The sequence below is a fragment of the Rhipicephalus microplus genome, chromosome 8 (genome assembly GCF_043290135.1).
Source record: "Rhipicephalus microplus isolate Deutch F79 chromosome 8, USDA_Rmic, whole genome shotgun sequence".
Classification (NCBI taxonomy): domain Eukaryota; kingdom Metazoa; phylum Arthropoda; class Arachnida; order Ixodida; family Ixodidae; genus Rhipicephalus; species Rhipicephalus microplus.
The window spans coordinates 10,226,988-10,242,521 of record NC_134707.1 but is presented as its reverse complement, the minus strand read 5'-3'; the positions used below and the strand labels follow the sequence as shown (position 1 = coordinate 10,242,521).

The following is a 15,534-nucleotide window of genomic DNA, read 5'->3' as shown; positions in this document are numbered from 1 at the left end:
ATGACGGCACGTTGAATGTAATGCAATGAATGCGATAGCAAAAAATTGTAATGCTATAAATAGTAAGATTGGCAGCCAACTCTTTGGATCCGATATCGCGGAACTCCTACAAAACGCTGGTGTGAGCAAGTACGGCCACTCCAGGGAGAAGTGCACTTTTTATACAGTCCCTTCACGTTGAAACCGCACTGATACTCGCCGAAATAGCAAGCGCACCAGCAATCGTGACAGCGCCCTTAAAATCAATGTTCACTGTTGCTACTCAAGTTATCCCCCTCCCCCCTGCGTTTCTTCATGCTCATGCAAAACTGGTGGTTTCATTTCTTTTTAAGCATTCGACGGCAGTTCTAACATGAAGGAGATGTTATCGTATGCACTTTTAAGATGATAAGGATGGGCTGACTGATTTGATCTCTGTTTCAGCAGCGCTCGCGCGCTTTTACTCGTACGTGAAAGTTACGATGCGATGCGTGGGGGCATGTTATAGATTAGGACTTGTTACGGAACATGGCGGTTATGGCAGAAACTTGCTGAGAGTGTCCATACAATTGCTATCACAATAATAACGCAGTTTTTTACTGTAAAATAAGAATTGTGGATTAGCTCTGCCTTTTGTCCCCCTTTTGTTTAATTTTCGTGTTTATTTTCTTAATTTTTGTACCTAGCCTGCATATAACAAAAGCCTCTTTATAACAGATTTTTCCGGGAATTCATCGATTTCGTTATATGCAGGCTTAACTGCCTATAAAAGAATATGTTATAAAAGTACACAATCAAACCTTCATATAATGAAATAATGGTTATAACAAAGTAAATGAATAGTCTAGCTATGGATATAGTGTCAGGAATAAGCTTTTATAATAAATATTCATATGCAACGAGTTTATTTTTGTGCAAGATGTAACTTTGCTATTATGAGTTTTGTGTCTATTCCTAGCACTATATCTATGGGAGCACTTTTTGTTTACTTCGGTGCAACCGATATTTGATTATATTTGGGTTCATCATATCAAGGTATGTGTGTAGCTAGACATGCACACACACCTTTGTCAGTGCACACAAAGATGACGTAGGCAGTGCCAGTGTGAAAACGCGTGACAAAGCCTACACAAGCAACTGCCACTAATGATGTCATCAGACGCAGTATTTAAAAAGGCTCTCTTCAGTCTGACATCCCATTTCACTCAAACGAATTTCCAGTCCACCTAGAGCTTCAATTGATAAGGTTTCACCGCACAACCTAACCAAACTTTACAGAGACTGAATGAACAGTGCTAAACAATGAGACACAGAAAAAAATCGTAGGAGCCTCTTGAAGTACGTTTAAGGCAGAATAAAAAGTTGTAAACGGAAAAGCAGTTTATGGGACGGGCCTCAATACAGTAGAGGAATAACGAAGCATGCAACACTGACTTCAGCATTGCAGAACGGCAACAACATAAAGACAACAAAAAAAATGGCCAACAATAAGCTCGCGCAAGCAAATCTAGCAGATGATAAAACCAAGAAATCTGGGAGGCTCGCTCCCAAAAGCAGGCCAAAGCAAAGCATATGCTGCCCGATTGAGGAAAGGGGAAAGGAGAAAAAGCAAGAAATGTGCGCATGAGGAGTGAACTGTCCCTTGATGTGCAGCCAAAATAGTACAGAGTAACATGCAGCGGGTTATTCAAATAAGGTAGAAGTTCAGGGAAAGATAGAATCTTGAAGCAAAAAATCAAGGGGTATCACTGGAGCCAGTATTTTGACAAGCGTTCCTCTCTTCAACAAGCGGTCTTGACTTCAAGGCAGCAACAAGACAGACAAGTGGTCTTTCGTTGTCTTAAACAACGCAAAACCGCTTGCCGAAAGTCAACAAGCGGTCTTGCTGCCACCTCAAAAACACGAGACTACTCGTCTAAACGTCAACAAGCTGTCTTCTAGCCGCCTTGAAGAAGACAAGACCACTTGTCAAAATTTCAACAAGAGGTCTTTCAGCTGCCTAGAGGAAGACAAGAGGCTTATTGAAACGTCAACAAGCGGTCTTGCTGCCACCTCAAAAACACAAGACTACTCGTCAAAATGTCAACAAGCAGTCTTGTTGCCGCCTTGAAAAAGACAAGACCACTTTTCAAAATGTCAACAAGAGGTCTTGTAGCTGCCTTAAGGAAGACAATACGCTTACTGAAACGTCCACAAGCGGTCTTGTCTTCGAGGCAGCGATCGACAAGGGGTCCTGTTGCTGCCTTGCTGTTCGTTAAAATGTTGGCTTCAGTGGCACCCCATGTTTTATGGTTCGAGTATGTTTCATCAATGCAGAGGGTTTGAGTGGTGTGCATGGCAAAGCAGGTTGAAGTGCTAGCAGTGCTCTTGCCGGGCATTCCGTTTACCTGTTCTAAGAAATTCTGCTGCATTAGTCGCATCTCGGCTCGCGTGTCGTCAAGGTCGTCGACAGCAGTCTTGCTTCGAAGACTGAGGTCTTCCGTCATGAGCTGGAGGGTGGTCACAGATTGCACATTGAGAAAAGTTGGATTGCGGTTTAAATCTGAGACAACATGCATAGTTTTAAACAGGTGTAACACCGACATGTTGCATTGTGATCAGGGTGATACGGATTGATACGCATCAAGCCCAATTGAGATAGGGCCTGATTCAGATAGGACTTCATTCGGGTTGGGCTTGATCTGGGCGAGGCATTGCTAAACAGTCACCTTTAAACATGATCAGGACTGACCGAGATCAAAAGGACTGCGATATGTCTGTTGAGATCTGGCTCCACATTGTAATTTCACTTACATCAAGGCCAAACTGAGTCTGGATTAGTTTGAATCATGTATCAGTTACCATTGTAAATTGTGATCAAGAAATTGCAGCCCAGAGCAGTCCTGATGACAATCAAATGTGTCAACGTGACTCTGGTATTACATTGGCAGCATGGTAGCACTTGCATCTCAGAGAACAAAAATGCCAAAACCTTAAACGGTCAGACTAGGCTGTGGCTCTGTATGATAGAACTGGTTTGGAATTCAAGTTATGGTTGTCAAATGACAGTGCAGTCGTGGGAATGTGAAGGCTGGAATTTCAAAACACTTCTGGCGATAACGAACATATAAGAAAGCATGATGCAGCCATCATAGATATGCGGGCGTAACTCCAGCTACCAACACAATGTGTTGGCGAACCGGCTGGCGTGAATCCAGCTACCAACATGTACACAGAACACATGCCGGTAAGATGCAGGCATTCGATTAAGTAATATTTCAAATTTTCACTGCAACATAGATAACAGCTGATGGGATGAAATTCATACCTGAATTGCCTTGCTGCGTGCTTGCAGAACCTGGTCCTTCTCGCGGAGGTTCTCCTGCAGGTCCAGGATCCGGCGCTCAAGCTCCAAGATCTGGTTGTTCAGCTCGAGGATCTTAGAGTCCTTATAAACCATCTGTGCATACAGGCGCTCCTCTTCCTTACTGGTGCTGCCAGTGTTGCTGCCACCACCATCCTGCCTTTGGCCGGAAGACTGCAACATAGGCAAGTCACCTCTGTCATCAGCTAATCTACCAGAACCTTAGAGTCGTGGCCATAGGCTAGTTTAGCGCCAATCGGAAGTACATAAAAAAGTCGTATCCTGGGCCTATCTTTATTTCACAGATTTGTTTATTGCACTCTCATTCTCACACAATATATTCCTCCACCACCATAAATATCACATAGCAGAAGTGGTTCTTTCATACCAGTTTCACATAGGCACTTTCGATAACGAACGCTGCAACAATGAAGTGAATTCCACATTTCTTGCTTCACTTTGGTCCCATCCCCAACACCAGGTTTTTATTCAAGGTAAGGTTCATTAGAGATATATAAGGACTTTACTAAATGATCTATTATTAGTCTAAACTGATATAGTATCTCATATCAGACCGTCCCTTCATGGCTGCTCTCCCAAAGAAGCAGCTCACCTGTTTAGGTGCCTGGCCACCAGATGCCTCCGCGCTGTCCATTAGGAGCTGGTCACGTTGAAGCAGCTGCTGCTCCAGCCGCTCGACAGTGGATTCGTATGATCGCTGTAACGCCTGCATCTCTTGCTCCTTCTTGTGAAGCTGAGACTTGGCCTCGTCCAGCTGATGCTTGAGGACACGGACGCGCCCCCTCGATGCCTCTGCAGATGTTTCGTGGTGTGGAGTTGTGGCCTTTGACACATCTTCGCCTTGTTCCTATAGGAGAGTGACAGAATCCATAAATTTAGAACCCATTCAAGACCAAATGGGTCTGAAAACATTGAGTCCACCCAAGTAAGCATACCAGGCCTGTACAGAACATGCAACACGATCGTAGCGGTAAGCTGAAGGAGTAGACTTTCTAGAGCTGCTCATAAAATCTCTCATAAAGTAGTTGTCATATATGTCCTCTGTGCATGGCACATAACCAGTGCAAAATATTGGCTGAGTAGTGGGTGAATTTTTCCACCATTTCCTGTATCGTATCATTTTTAGATGCTATAGTAAATTAATATATTGATTCAAAGTGCCAGTTATGAGAAGTGAAATATTTATAGCCAGCAAGACTTAGCTAGATATTGTTACGAGACAATGCCCCACTTAAACAGTGAGATAGGCGCTGAGGAAGACGAGGTGACTTGTGTGTGCGCGCGCTCTCTCTTGTTCGCCATCTTGGCTTGCGCGTTGGCGCTGTGTAAATATATTTTAAAACGCCTAGTTTCCCTTGTGCCTTCACGCACAAAAGTCAAATACGTCCCAGTATGACTCAAGAACGCGAAGGAGTTCGTCAGCTTGATGCGGCAAAAGGTCTGACGCGATCATTTTTTTAACATCAGGAGACGGGCTTCCTTGCGAAGATCGAGCATGTGTGAAGCTGGAGTGTCGAGCCTCGTTCGAAGACAGAGCTGATATGACGCATTCTTCAGAAGGAGTCAGCATGGCGAGGGTGATTCCGCGCGGAAGCACTTGCGGACACAGAGCAAAGTTGAGCACAGGAATGCAGGCGTGGTTTGCACGTAACTGAATAACAGTGTGTGGTAAGGTAACACTGTGGGTCAAGAGAAGGGATGTGATGGGCGCGAGCACATAGTCACCATCGGATACAGGTGGCGAGGGCGTAACGGTGATGCAGGTCACGGTTTGCGGTAACAAACGGACATGTTCAGCAGAGCACATACGGGCTTGCGGTCGACTGGGCGGATCAATCGGACACGGTAGGTCAAGTTGCACAGTACCGGCTGAACAGTCGATGAGAGCGGAATGAGTGGACAAAAAGTCAAGACCGAGGATCACATCATTGGTGCAGTGAGAAAGAACAGTGAAGAGAACTGAAGTTTGACGGCCGGCAATAGTAACGCGTGCAGTACAGACGCCAATAACAGCAGCCGTACTACCATCAGCAACGCGAACGCTGCGTGAAGGGGCTGGAGTAAGTACTTTCTTTAAGCGGTCTCGAATGTGCAGGCTCATCACAGAAATATGGGCGCCAGTGTCTACTAAGGCTTTAACAGATAAACCGTCCACTTCAACGTCGATCAAGTTCTGATTGGTCGGGAGCGTCAACAGAGGAATTGGAGAGCAAGTCGTATCAGCAGCGTCACCTCCAGGAGCTGCAGCCGTTAGTTTTCCGAAGAAAACCGCCGGGCAAAGGACGGGGACGGGGAACGAGGTGGTGGTGGAGATCGGGAAAATCTACGTCGAGGTGAAGGTGAGCGACTGTACTGGGCAGTGGTCGTAGTGGTCGGGTCGTAATTAGCTGAGCCCTCACGCCGTGGTGGTTCCTGGTCATAGAGGTGGGCCGGTGAATGGGGGTTGGAGAAGTTTGGGTTTGCCCGATACGGTGAGGTCCACGTGCTTCGGCAATGACGGGAAATGTGTCCCACTCGTTCACATCGGAAGCAAATCGGCCTGTCATCAGGCGTTCTCCACGCATTTGGGTCACGATTACGTGGAGCAGGGCGGCGATACTGCTGTGGGTGGCTCGGGGTAGACGAACTGACAGCGCCGGGACGGTGCACAGAACAGACTGTGTGAACACCCGCGTTGGCTAGTTCCTGGCGAACAACGGTCTGTATTAGCGATATGGTCGGCTGAGGATCACTCGGTGCCAGTGCTCTCAAGGGGGCGGGTGAGATGGCTTCGATTTCACGGCGTACAATTCTCGTGATGTCACTGGAGTGTGAATTGGGCAGGGTCGGTACATGGAGATCCGCACATGTTGACGTCGCAGCAGTGTTGGGAAGGCGCGTAAAGTGGTAAGCAATGCGACGGCTTTTAGCCTCTTGAAACTGTTGGCACTCCAAGATAACATCTTGCACGGTGGAACAGCCTTTGCACACAATGAGGTTAAATGCATCGTCTGCGATGCCCTTGAGCACGTGCGCTACCTTGTCGGCTTCAGCCATGGTTCGGTCAACTTTACGGCAAAGGGTCAGCACATCTTGAATATACGCCAGGTAGGACTCCGTGGACGTCTGAACACGTGTGCCAAGTTCTTTCCTAGCGGCCTGCTTGCAGCCGGCAGATTGACCAAACAACTCGCGTAATTTGGTCTTGCATACGTCCCAGCTTGTGATACCGTCCACATTGTTATTAAACCACGCCTTGGCCGTTCCTTGTAAATAAAAGATGATGTTTGCCAGCATTAAGGTTGGGTCCCACCTGTGATTTGTGCTGAAGAGTTCGTAGAGTTTAAGCCACTCATCCACGTCCTCGCCGTCCGTTCCCGAAAAGTTGCCGGGATCGCGGGGTGGAGCGGCCACGAGATAAACAGGAGAGGTCGGCGCCATTGATGCAGTGGGCGTAGCAGTTGAGGAAGCGTCGCTGCCGGTGGACATGTTGGGAGCAGAGACTAGGCGTCCGCTGCGTAACTCCGTCGTGCGTTGTAACCCAGCACCTTCCACCACAATGTTGCGTGAAGGCACAAGGGAAACTAGGCGTTTTAAAATATATTTACACAGCGCCAACGCGCAAGCCAAGATGGCGAACAAGAGAGAGCGCGCGCACACACAAGTCACCTCGTCTTCCTCAGCGCCTATCTCACTGTTTAAGTGGGGCATTGTCTCGTAACAATATTCCTTTAATTTCAATGATGAATTCCTCAGTGGCAAAGAAAATACCCCTGCGTCTGTATGTATCCCAGTGCAGTGGAGCAGTTGTGAGGTATCCACTACACCATAATCATGACTTTGCAAAGTAAAAAGTACCGACTAGGCTATAATTTATCATTCTGCAAAGTACAGGCAATGTACTAACACAGTATATGTAAAGAAACATGCACACTTTGTAGATGCTGTAGCTGATAATCATAAATTGAGGCTCAGCCTTTCGTAATAAATGGGAAGCTTTAAACCACTCACTTGCTATGCAATTCACACTGCATGAAGCCTGATATTATTTTGTTACTTTTCTACCGTACAACCATATTACATCTGTTAATATGATTTCTCGTGCCTGTAAAGGTGTTTTTCCCAAAGAAGTTTGAAGCACAGCCATGGCACTGTGCTGGAGCATTTGCTTGCTATGCAGAAGGCCTTAGTTTGAATTCACTTCGAACCCCCCCCCCCCCCCCCTTTTTTTTTTTTCTTCTCAGTGTTCAAGATAGCTGCGGCGGACCACTATGCCACCAGAATTATCTGTTTCTGTGAACTCACAACTGCGTACGCTGTGAAACCTCGGGTGAAACCCCCTCGGCATATAGAAGAGCAAGGGTAATGGCGAGCACTCTTACCTCTTCGAGTGATGCCTCTTGCTGGGCTTTCGCTTGGTTTGTAAGCTGAGCAATCTTCGCCCTCGATTGTAGCTTTAGCTTCTGATACTTGGCCGCACTGTCCTGTGAGAGAGTGGGTGGAAAACGTACGAAATGGTAGATTAAGAGGACGTGAAGAAAACAAAATGTCACAGTTTTGTCCCAAGAATGAAGCAATAAATGCAATAGCAAGAAACTGAAATGTTGCGCGAAGAACGGCAAACAGCTTGACACTTGCAGCACAAAGCTAAAACACAAAGACACTAAAAAAAGAACACGCAGGTATACACAAGACAAGCGTGAGCTAACAACTGTCACAGTTGCACCGCTTTCGTGTTTGAGAAATGTGCTGCAAGTGTCGACAATGCAGAATTTAGAGATTCCTTTTAGGGGCGAAGCTCCTTAAGGCGTGGTCTGTGCGTCCCCTGTATGTAGCCACCTCTCGTTGAGTTCTTGCAGTGGTCACTAGATGGCGGTACTGTTCCCGGTATGTAGTCACCTATTGTTTAGTTCTTGCAGTGTTCACTAGACGGCAGTACTTGTAGCTGATGATGAAAAGATGCAGGATGTTATAAACTAGATGGCGGTACTTGTAGTTGATGATGAAAGATGCGGGATATTATAAAATAGAAATGTCACAAATGGCATGTGTCATTGGTGGAAGGCAATCGTTCGATTTAATGTGGCGACGTATGCTAGGGGGAGCATTGTAGTAAAATCGAGTAGGCAAAATGTACGGAGGATTTATGTTTTACCAGGTTTACCTCCGGAGCTTCGTCCACTCATCATCATTCACTTCATAGATATGGCGGTATTTTTTCTTTGAAACTGCAGCGTGTCGGGTGAGCGCTCTGCATCTCCTACCGAGCGGTGGCGTCTGACGCCAGGTGTGTGCCCGGTTTTATTTCTTTCTTTATTTCATTCCTCATCACAAGTGGGCATAGAAAAGGGTCCCTTTTTCATGTGTTTTTCCAGGGTAGTTTTGAAATTCAAAGAAAATGTATGAGCATTGCATAAAAGAAAGCATGCTCAAGTTCCTCAGAGACCTGCATACAATGAGTGATAGATAGTGAACATGAATAGCTTGCCATTATTACGCAGCGCATGCATGTTGTCGAACACAGCCCACTGTGCAGTAAGGAGTCAATGGTTGGAATGCCCAATCAGGCGCTTCGAAATTTTTTTCGTACGATTTATTTTTTTTCGTGCCTTTTTTATATGTATACATACATGTACATACTGGGAGATGACACCGACGACGGCAAAAAAAAACTGCCGAGAGCGTCCATTTAATTGCTATGGCAATAAAAATAGAAGACAAAAGACAGACCTCTAGTTCTTTTTCCTTCTTCTTGAGGATCTCCTCATTGGACCTGACAATGTCCTTCAGCTGCTGGATAAGGAGGTCTTTGTGGTCAGGGTCATCCATTCTGAATCGAGAGGTCACGCTGAAAAAAAAATTAACCAAGACAAATTATAATGTGATAAAATGGAGCTCTTGTGAATGCTTTTTCAGTCTACATAATGTTAATTGTACACCACTTTCCTGCCCTGGTTATATTACGTCATGTATCCTTACCAATCTGCCTCAGTTTATGTGATTGCCCCTCCGTAGTGGTCTAGTGACTTAGGTACTCGGTTGCTGACCCGCAGGTTGTGGGATCAAATCCCGTCTGCATTATCGATGGAGGCGAAAATGCTGTAGGCCCGTGTGCTCAGATTTGGGTGCACGTTAAAGAACCCCAGGTGGTCAAAAATCCGGAGCCCTCCACTACGGCGTTTCTCATAATAATATGGTGGTTTTTGGATGTTAAAACTCCACATATCAATCAATCAACTTCATGTAATTATCTGTTGGCTGTGTTGCTAGTACTTGAACATTAACCCTGATATTACAGTTAGCTTTTTTTTCGCAATGCTATCTTAAAGTATAAGCAGATCTCCACAAAAGAGGCATTTGACAACTGCAAGACAGTTATCTGCAATGCTAAGTGATCAAGACTGACATTTACATGATCACTACTTAACTGCACCCTCTAAGATAATAATAAGTTTGATGATAAACAATGCGCCATCAAGTCAGATACAAAAAGGAAAAGCAGGAAAATAGCTGTAAGTGGGTTCTGGTATATCTTTTTGGAGGATGGGGGGAGGGGATATTTAATATACGAGAATTTCAAACACTGTATCTTGAACAATTTGGGATTCGATTCAATCTTTATATCTTAGGGCTCCTATACATGACCACAAACATTAAGGTTTCAACAACTTGGCACTTTTTGGGGACTTACGCAAAACAACAAGAAAGTTAATCCTCACAGGCATAGATGTGTATATAAAACATGAGAGTTTACAAAGTGCATTGGGCTGTGTCATTCATAGAGCAAGACTTTACATGCAATAACAACAGCCATTCACGATTCATGAATGATCTCTCTGTGTACACAAAACAGATTTTTAATTGTTTCAGTTGCTGCACTCATATTATTTATGGTAAAATAATGGTTATGAGCATGTTGATTGATTGATTGATATGTGGGGTTTAATGTCCCAAAACCACCTTATGATTATGAGAGACGGCATAGTGGAGGGCTCCGGAAATTTAGACCACCTGGGGTTCTTTAACGTGCGCCCAAATCTGAGCACACGGGCATACAACATTTCCGTCTCCATTGCCATTGCAGCCGCCACAGCCGGGATTCGATCCCGCGACCTGCGGGTCAGCAGCAGAGTACCTTAGCCACTAGACCACCGCAGCAGGGCAGGTTACGAGCATGTGATGAGTGTTTTACATTAAAATTAAAAACAGCTATTCACAGAGTATTGAGTAGGTATTCAACTGAACGAGTGACACTATTCAATTAGTATTGAATTAAGCAACGAGAATCCTTACTTTTTAGTAATCTGTCTTGTGCTAACGTTTATAAAAACCCCCCTAAGAGACTTCCAAGCTCTTAAAAAAACATTACTGGCTTTTCTTTCTTTTAGGCTTACATTGAGAAACTTCTCATGGTGTCAAGGATTTGTTGGTGTTCCTACAACCAAGCCTTTGAACAAACTTGAGTCAGCACCTATCGTGCAGGTGTAATTACATCAGTACTGTCTATTATGTATTCTGTAGCCGTTAACGAATCAATCACTCATCTAACTGGCTTTGGCTAAAAGGGGGAGTGATAGAGAGTCCTAGAAACAACAGTAACAGTCCATATCATAATTTTTAGCGTGCACAATATACAGAATAAGAAAGAGACACAGACAAGCGCTGTATATTGTATGCACTAAAAGTTATAATATGGATACATACCAATTCGCCCAGTTTTACAACAGTGACAGTGTTTATCACAAATTTAAATGGGGAGTCCACACTTTTTCTGATTTTCTGTAGGACAAGTGACGTGTATGGAGGAGAAGTAGGCTCCTCTTATTTCTTTCATAACAATCTACGAACTTGGTTCCCGTTAAACCCATATATACAGGTGAACGCAAAGATACCTAATACTAAAGAAGTCACACACACACACACACACACACACACACACACACATATATATATATATATATATATATATATATATATATATATATATATATATATATATATATATATATATATATATATATATATATATATATATATATATATGACTACAAACATTTTATGAAGGTTTCAAGAACTTGGCACTTTTTGGGGACTTGCGCAAAACAACAAGAAAGTTAATCCTCACAGGCATAGATGTGCATATAAAACATGAGAGTTTACAAAGTGCATTGGGCTGTGTCATTCATAGAGCAAGACTTTACATGCAATAACAACAGCCATTCACAATTCATGAATGATCTCTCTGTGTACACAAAGCAGATTTTTAATTGTTTCAGTTGCTGCACTCATATTATTTATGGTAAAATAATGATTACGAGCATGTTGATTGATTGATTGATATGTGCGGTTTAATGTCCCAAAACCACCCTATGATCATGAGAGCATCGAACGCGTTATTCGAAGGTCGCAGGTTCGTTTCCTGCTCACAGCTGGTAATTTTTTCATCCACTTTTCTTTCTTCTTTCTTCTTATTTACATTCCATTGGTTCTAATAACTTCCCCTGTACATTCCTTGGCATTACTGTCTGTTATATCTCATTAATATTGCGTTAAAACACGGAAATACGAGCCCTTAGGTACTCTCCCATATATATATATATATATATATATATATATATATATATATATATATATATATATATATATATATATATATATATATATATATATATATATATATATATATATATATATAATTGGACATACAATATAAAAATTTCATACGGATATTTACGAGGAGATTTCACAGAGTTCCATATACATCTGATATATCCGAGTGCAATTGCATACAATTGCACTATGTTCACAATTTTATTGTGCAACGCGACATTTTATAACTGCGTTTCAGTGCCGCGGGGGCTACGATTGCAGCAAAACGTACGAAAAATTATGTTCCGATTTCACGCAACCTCGTGAATCGCGGTACGTATATGCTCCAGTTTCTCGGATCACATTCGGCGCAAATATCTGAAATTCCCCCGAAACTCGGAGATATTTACGAACGTCAATCGGAGTACGCCTCACCGAACATTAAAAAATCACAAACGCTGAACCCACGCGAATTGCTGCATGCAACATACGCCACAGCAGTGCTACAAAAATGCGGATAAAAAACGATGCGGTCGGCACACAAACAATCATCTATCGTGGCGCTTTTTCCCGTTTAAATGAAACCTCGATAACGCAATCAGGGATCGGGCACAAGCGCGAAAACTATGGGTTCGTAGGCTACCGGTTAGTTCGGCTGCCGAAATTCGAACGCTGTGCATGCCACTGCCACGTCAGTTCAAGCACCCATGCACCACTACAAGAGCTACGCATCCGCTAAGTGATAACGGGGTCATTGTCGCCGTCTCGGGCAAAGTGCAAACAACCAAATAAATAAGGGCGTACCTGCTGATTTCAAGCCGCCGCAGAACATCTGTTGGCGCGTCCTAGGACCGCTCCCTTCTTGTTTTCGGTTAACGCGTTCAGCCCCCCTCAGACATGATGTCACCGTGATTTAACGGTAGCGTTCAGCGTCTAGCTTTTCGATCCACTTGAAAAACGGCGAAAGGATTCACTTTATTCGCGAACGCGCGCGGTAGAGAAAAACTGGCTACGTGGTCTTCTTTCGCTTTTAGGGGTCGTCTACATGGGCGGCGCCATACTTACTTTGCTCACGTGACCTTTCAACATGGCGCTGCTTCAGAAAACGAAACCGAAAAAACGTGACCGTGACCATAAACCATGACTATTCTAGTTCACTATAACAACCCTTACTAAGGTACAGGATGGACAAATATAATCGGCTCTAGAAAAAGCACTTTCCACAAAAAATTTAATAATAATTGTTATGGTTATTTTCACCTTCATTGAAAATGTGGTCCCCCGGCTGGAATGGTCGGCGTGATGTCCCAAACATTTGCATGCCTTTTCCGAAAGAACTGCACAGTTACCCCGAAAAGGGTCATTTGCTCCTCCAAAAGACGAAATGTGCGCAAAAGATAGTACACGGCATGGCAAGGAGGGGTTGTCAGTTTGAATTCCGTGTGTTTTCTGTAAATTTTTTTCGAAATTTTGTTCTGAATGTGATGCTTACGCATCGATTGTACATCTAAGCAAATGCTAGCACGCACTTCGAAAGGCTGGTTAAATCATGAAGTTTCATGCAGATTTAGGTAATGTCGAATGGTTTAACATATTTATTTGGAAATGTAAACCTTCTTATTTATACTGCTCCAAATTTTGTATTTTATGATAAAAATTGTGTAATTTTCCCCCGTAAACTGCTCCAAATTTAGATTTTAGTGCTCAAAAAGTATTAATGTATGAAACTTTATGGGTTAAACAAACCAATACATGATTTTTTTTTTCTCGCCAACTGTTGCTTCTTTTAGGAGTATAACCGCGAGAGCGGTTATACTCCTAAAAGTATAACCATACTCCTAAAAGTATACACATTTTACTCCTAAAAGTATACACATTTTATACTCCTAAAAGTATACACATTCGCAATGACTCTCAAAATGGTGTAAGCAATTATTCCTAAATTGGTGTAAGAGGTGTGGCAAGTTAATTTACTCCTCTAAAAGAGGAACCTCGATACCCCCTTTTCTCCTGTGCCAGCGTGTGCGCTTTGTTCGTGTTCGTGCATGCACGTGCGTAAACGCCAGCGCGCGTTTGTGTATGTATTCAAGCGCTAGCTTGCTCGTAAGACCGCGCACGTACGTTTTGTGTGTATGTATATGCCAGCGTGTGCGTGTGTATACATTTGCATACGCGCGCGTGTATGTGCGCATGCGCCTACGTGTTTGCCTGTGTGTGTATGCACACGTGTGTGTTTGCCTGCGTTTTTGTATGTCTGTATTCGCACGCATGTGTGTGCGTTTGTATGTGCATTAGTGTGTGTTGCGTGCTCCGGTGTTCGTATGCGCGTAAACCTTGCGCTGAACAATTGTGAAGCCATGAGAACTCGTCGTTGCGTGCTGCCTGTATTTTTAGAAAGCTGTAATGGAGTTATAGTACTTTGTTATCCAAGTACACTTCACGTTGCGAAGGCATGCACCCCCAATACACCCAAGTAGGAAAATGGCGCTTTCTTATGGTTGCACCACGGATTCATCCCAGGCATACCTCGTTAGCGAACTAGAAGCAGTTCAAAACCGCGCTGCCCGCTTTATAACCTCACAGTTCTCCAGAGAAATCAGCGTCACCGCCCTAAAACAATCAATTGAACTGCCATCTCTCGCGCCTGTGCCTCCTCCACAGTTTCTTTTTCCGACCCCAATCAAGACACGAACTTGCGGCCACACCTGACCGCACACCATTCCGCGCAAAATTGGAATCCCACTTTGATTCCACCCATTAACCCGTGGCTGTAAATATACTCTACCAACGTACTGTATGTATAATTTGCTTGTGCCTAGTTGTTTGTACTCTAATTCCCAGCCAAAGCGTTTCTTTTGTGTGTTATTTCATTCATTTTTGTTGTCATTTTTGACCAAACTACCATATTAGAACTGTACTGTTTATAATAATTTGTTCAACTTGAATTATACACACTCACAGCGTATTTTTTGCCCCCCCCCCTTATGTAATGCCCTCGGGCCTTTAAGGATGCAACAAATGACAAAAAAAAGTAATGAAGTTTTTTTCTTTCTACATGTTATAAAATTTTGTATACTTGCGCCCTCTCCCCCCCCCCCCCCTTTTTTTTACTCTTAGTGAGAAAACAAGTTTAAATAGAAGAGATTTGTTTGTTACTGTATGTGTATTCATGAATCACTGTCATGTTTCAGCGCAATTTTACAAACGATCTGTTTGAGCCGAAAGTATTGGAAGCCTATTGAAAAAACTGAAGCAGGATACAGTTCCAGCTTTGTTCTCGCATCAGCCGCCGCCAAAAGAACGAAAACCCCCGGCAAAGAGGTTGATAATGCGCGAGAAATATTCAAAAAAAACGTAAGACACTCTTCAAGGACATTATTAAATATAGCATTCTTCTGCATACCACTATTCATAAGGGAGCTCTAGTGAATCGGATGATTAGATTACCTCGTGTGAATCAGGCACTCGGCGCTGTAATGGAGAGGACACTATTATTATTTTTCCCCGTATACCTCGAGGCAATCGTTCGCTTTCATTGCAACCTTTATAATTGTGTCAAAATACATAAGAAAAGTCACTATAGCTTCGAATTTGGGCTACCAAATTTCACGTAAATTAAGCAC

General features: G+C 43.6%; 1 protein-coding gene across 3 annotated transcripts in view; it reads right to left on the bottom strand.

Moving 5' to 3' along the window:
• Positions 1-12,855, bottom strand: part of LOC119164103 (uncharacterized) — a 49,104-nt gene extending 36,249 nt beyond the window's left edge. For all 3 annotated transcript variants that reach the window (XM_075871005.1, XM_075871006.1, XM_075871007.1), the window contains exons 1-6: positions 12,716-12,855; positions 9,053-9,170; positions 7,705-7,806; positions 3,936-4,190; positions 3,287-3,496; positions 2,367-2,468 (exon numbers count right to left, since the gene is read on the bottom strand). In XM_075871005.1, coding sequence (XP_075727120.1) covers positions 2,367-2,468; positions 3,287-3,496; positions 3,936-4,190; positions 7,705-7,806; positions 9,053-9,151 — 768 coding nt within the window. In that variant the 5' untranslated portion in view covers positions 9,152-9,170; positions 12,716-12,855. The remainder of the gene's footprint in view (positions 1-2,366; positions 2,469-3,286; positions 3,497-3,935; positions 4,191-7,704; positions 7,807-9,052; positions 9,171-12,715) is intronic.
• Between the last annotated feature and the right edge of the window lie 2,679 nt (positions 12,856-15,534).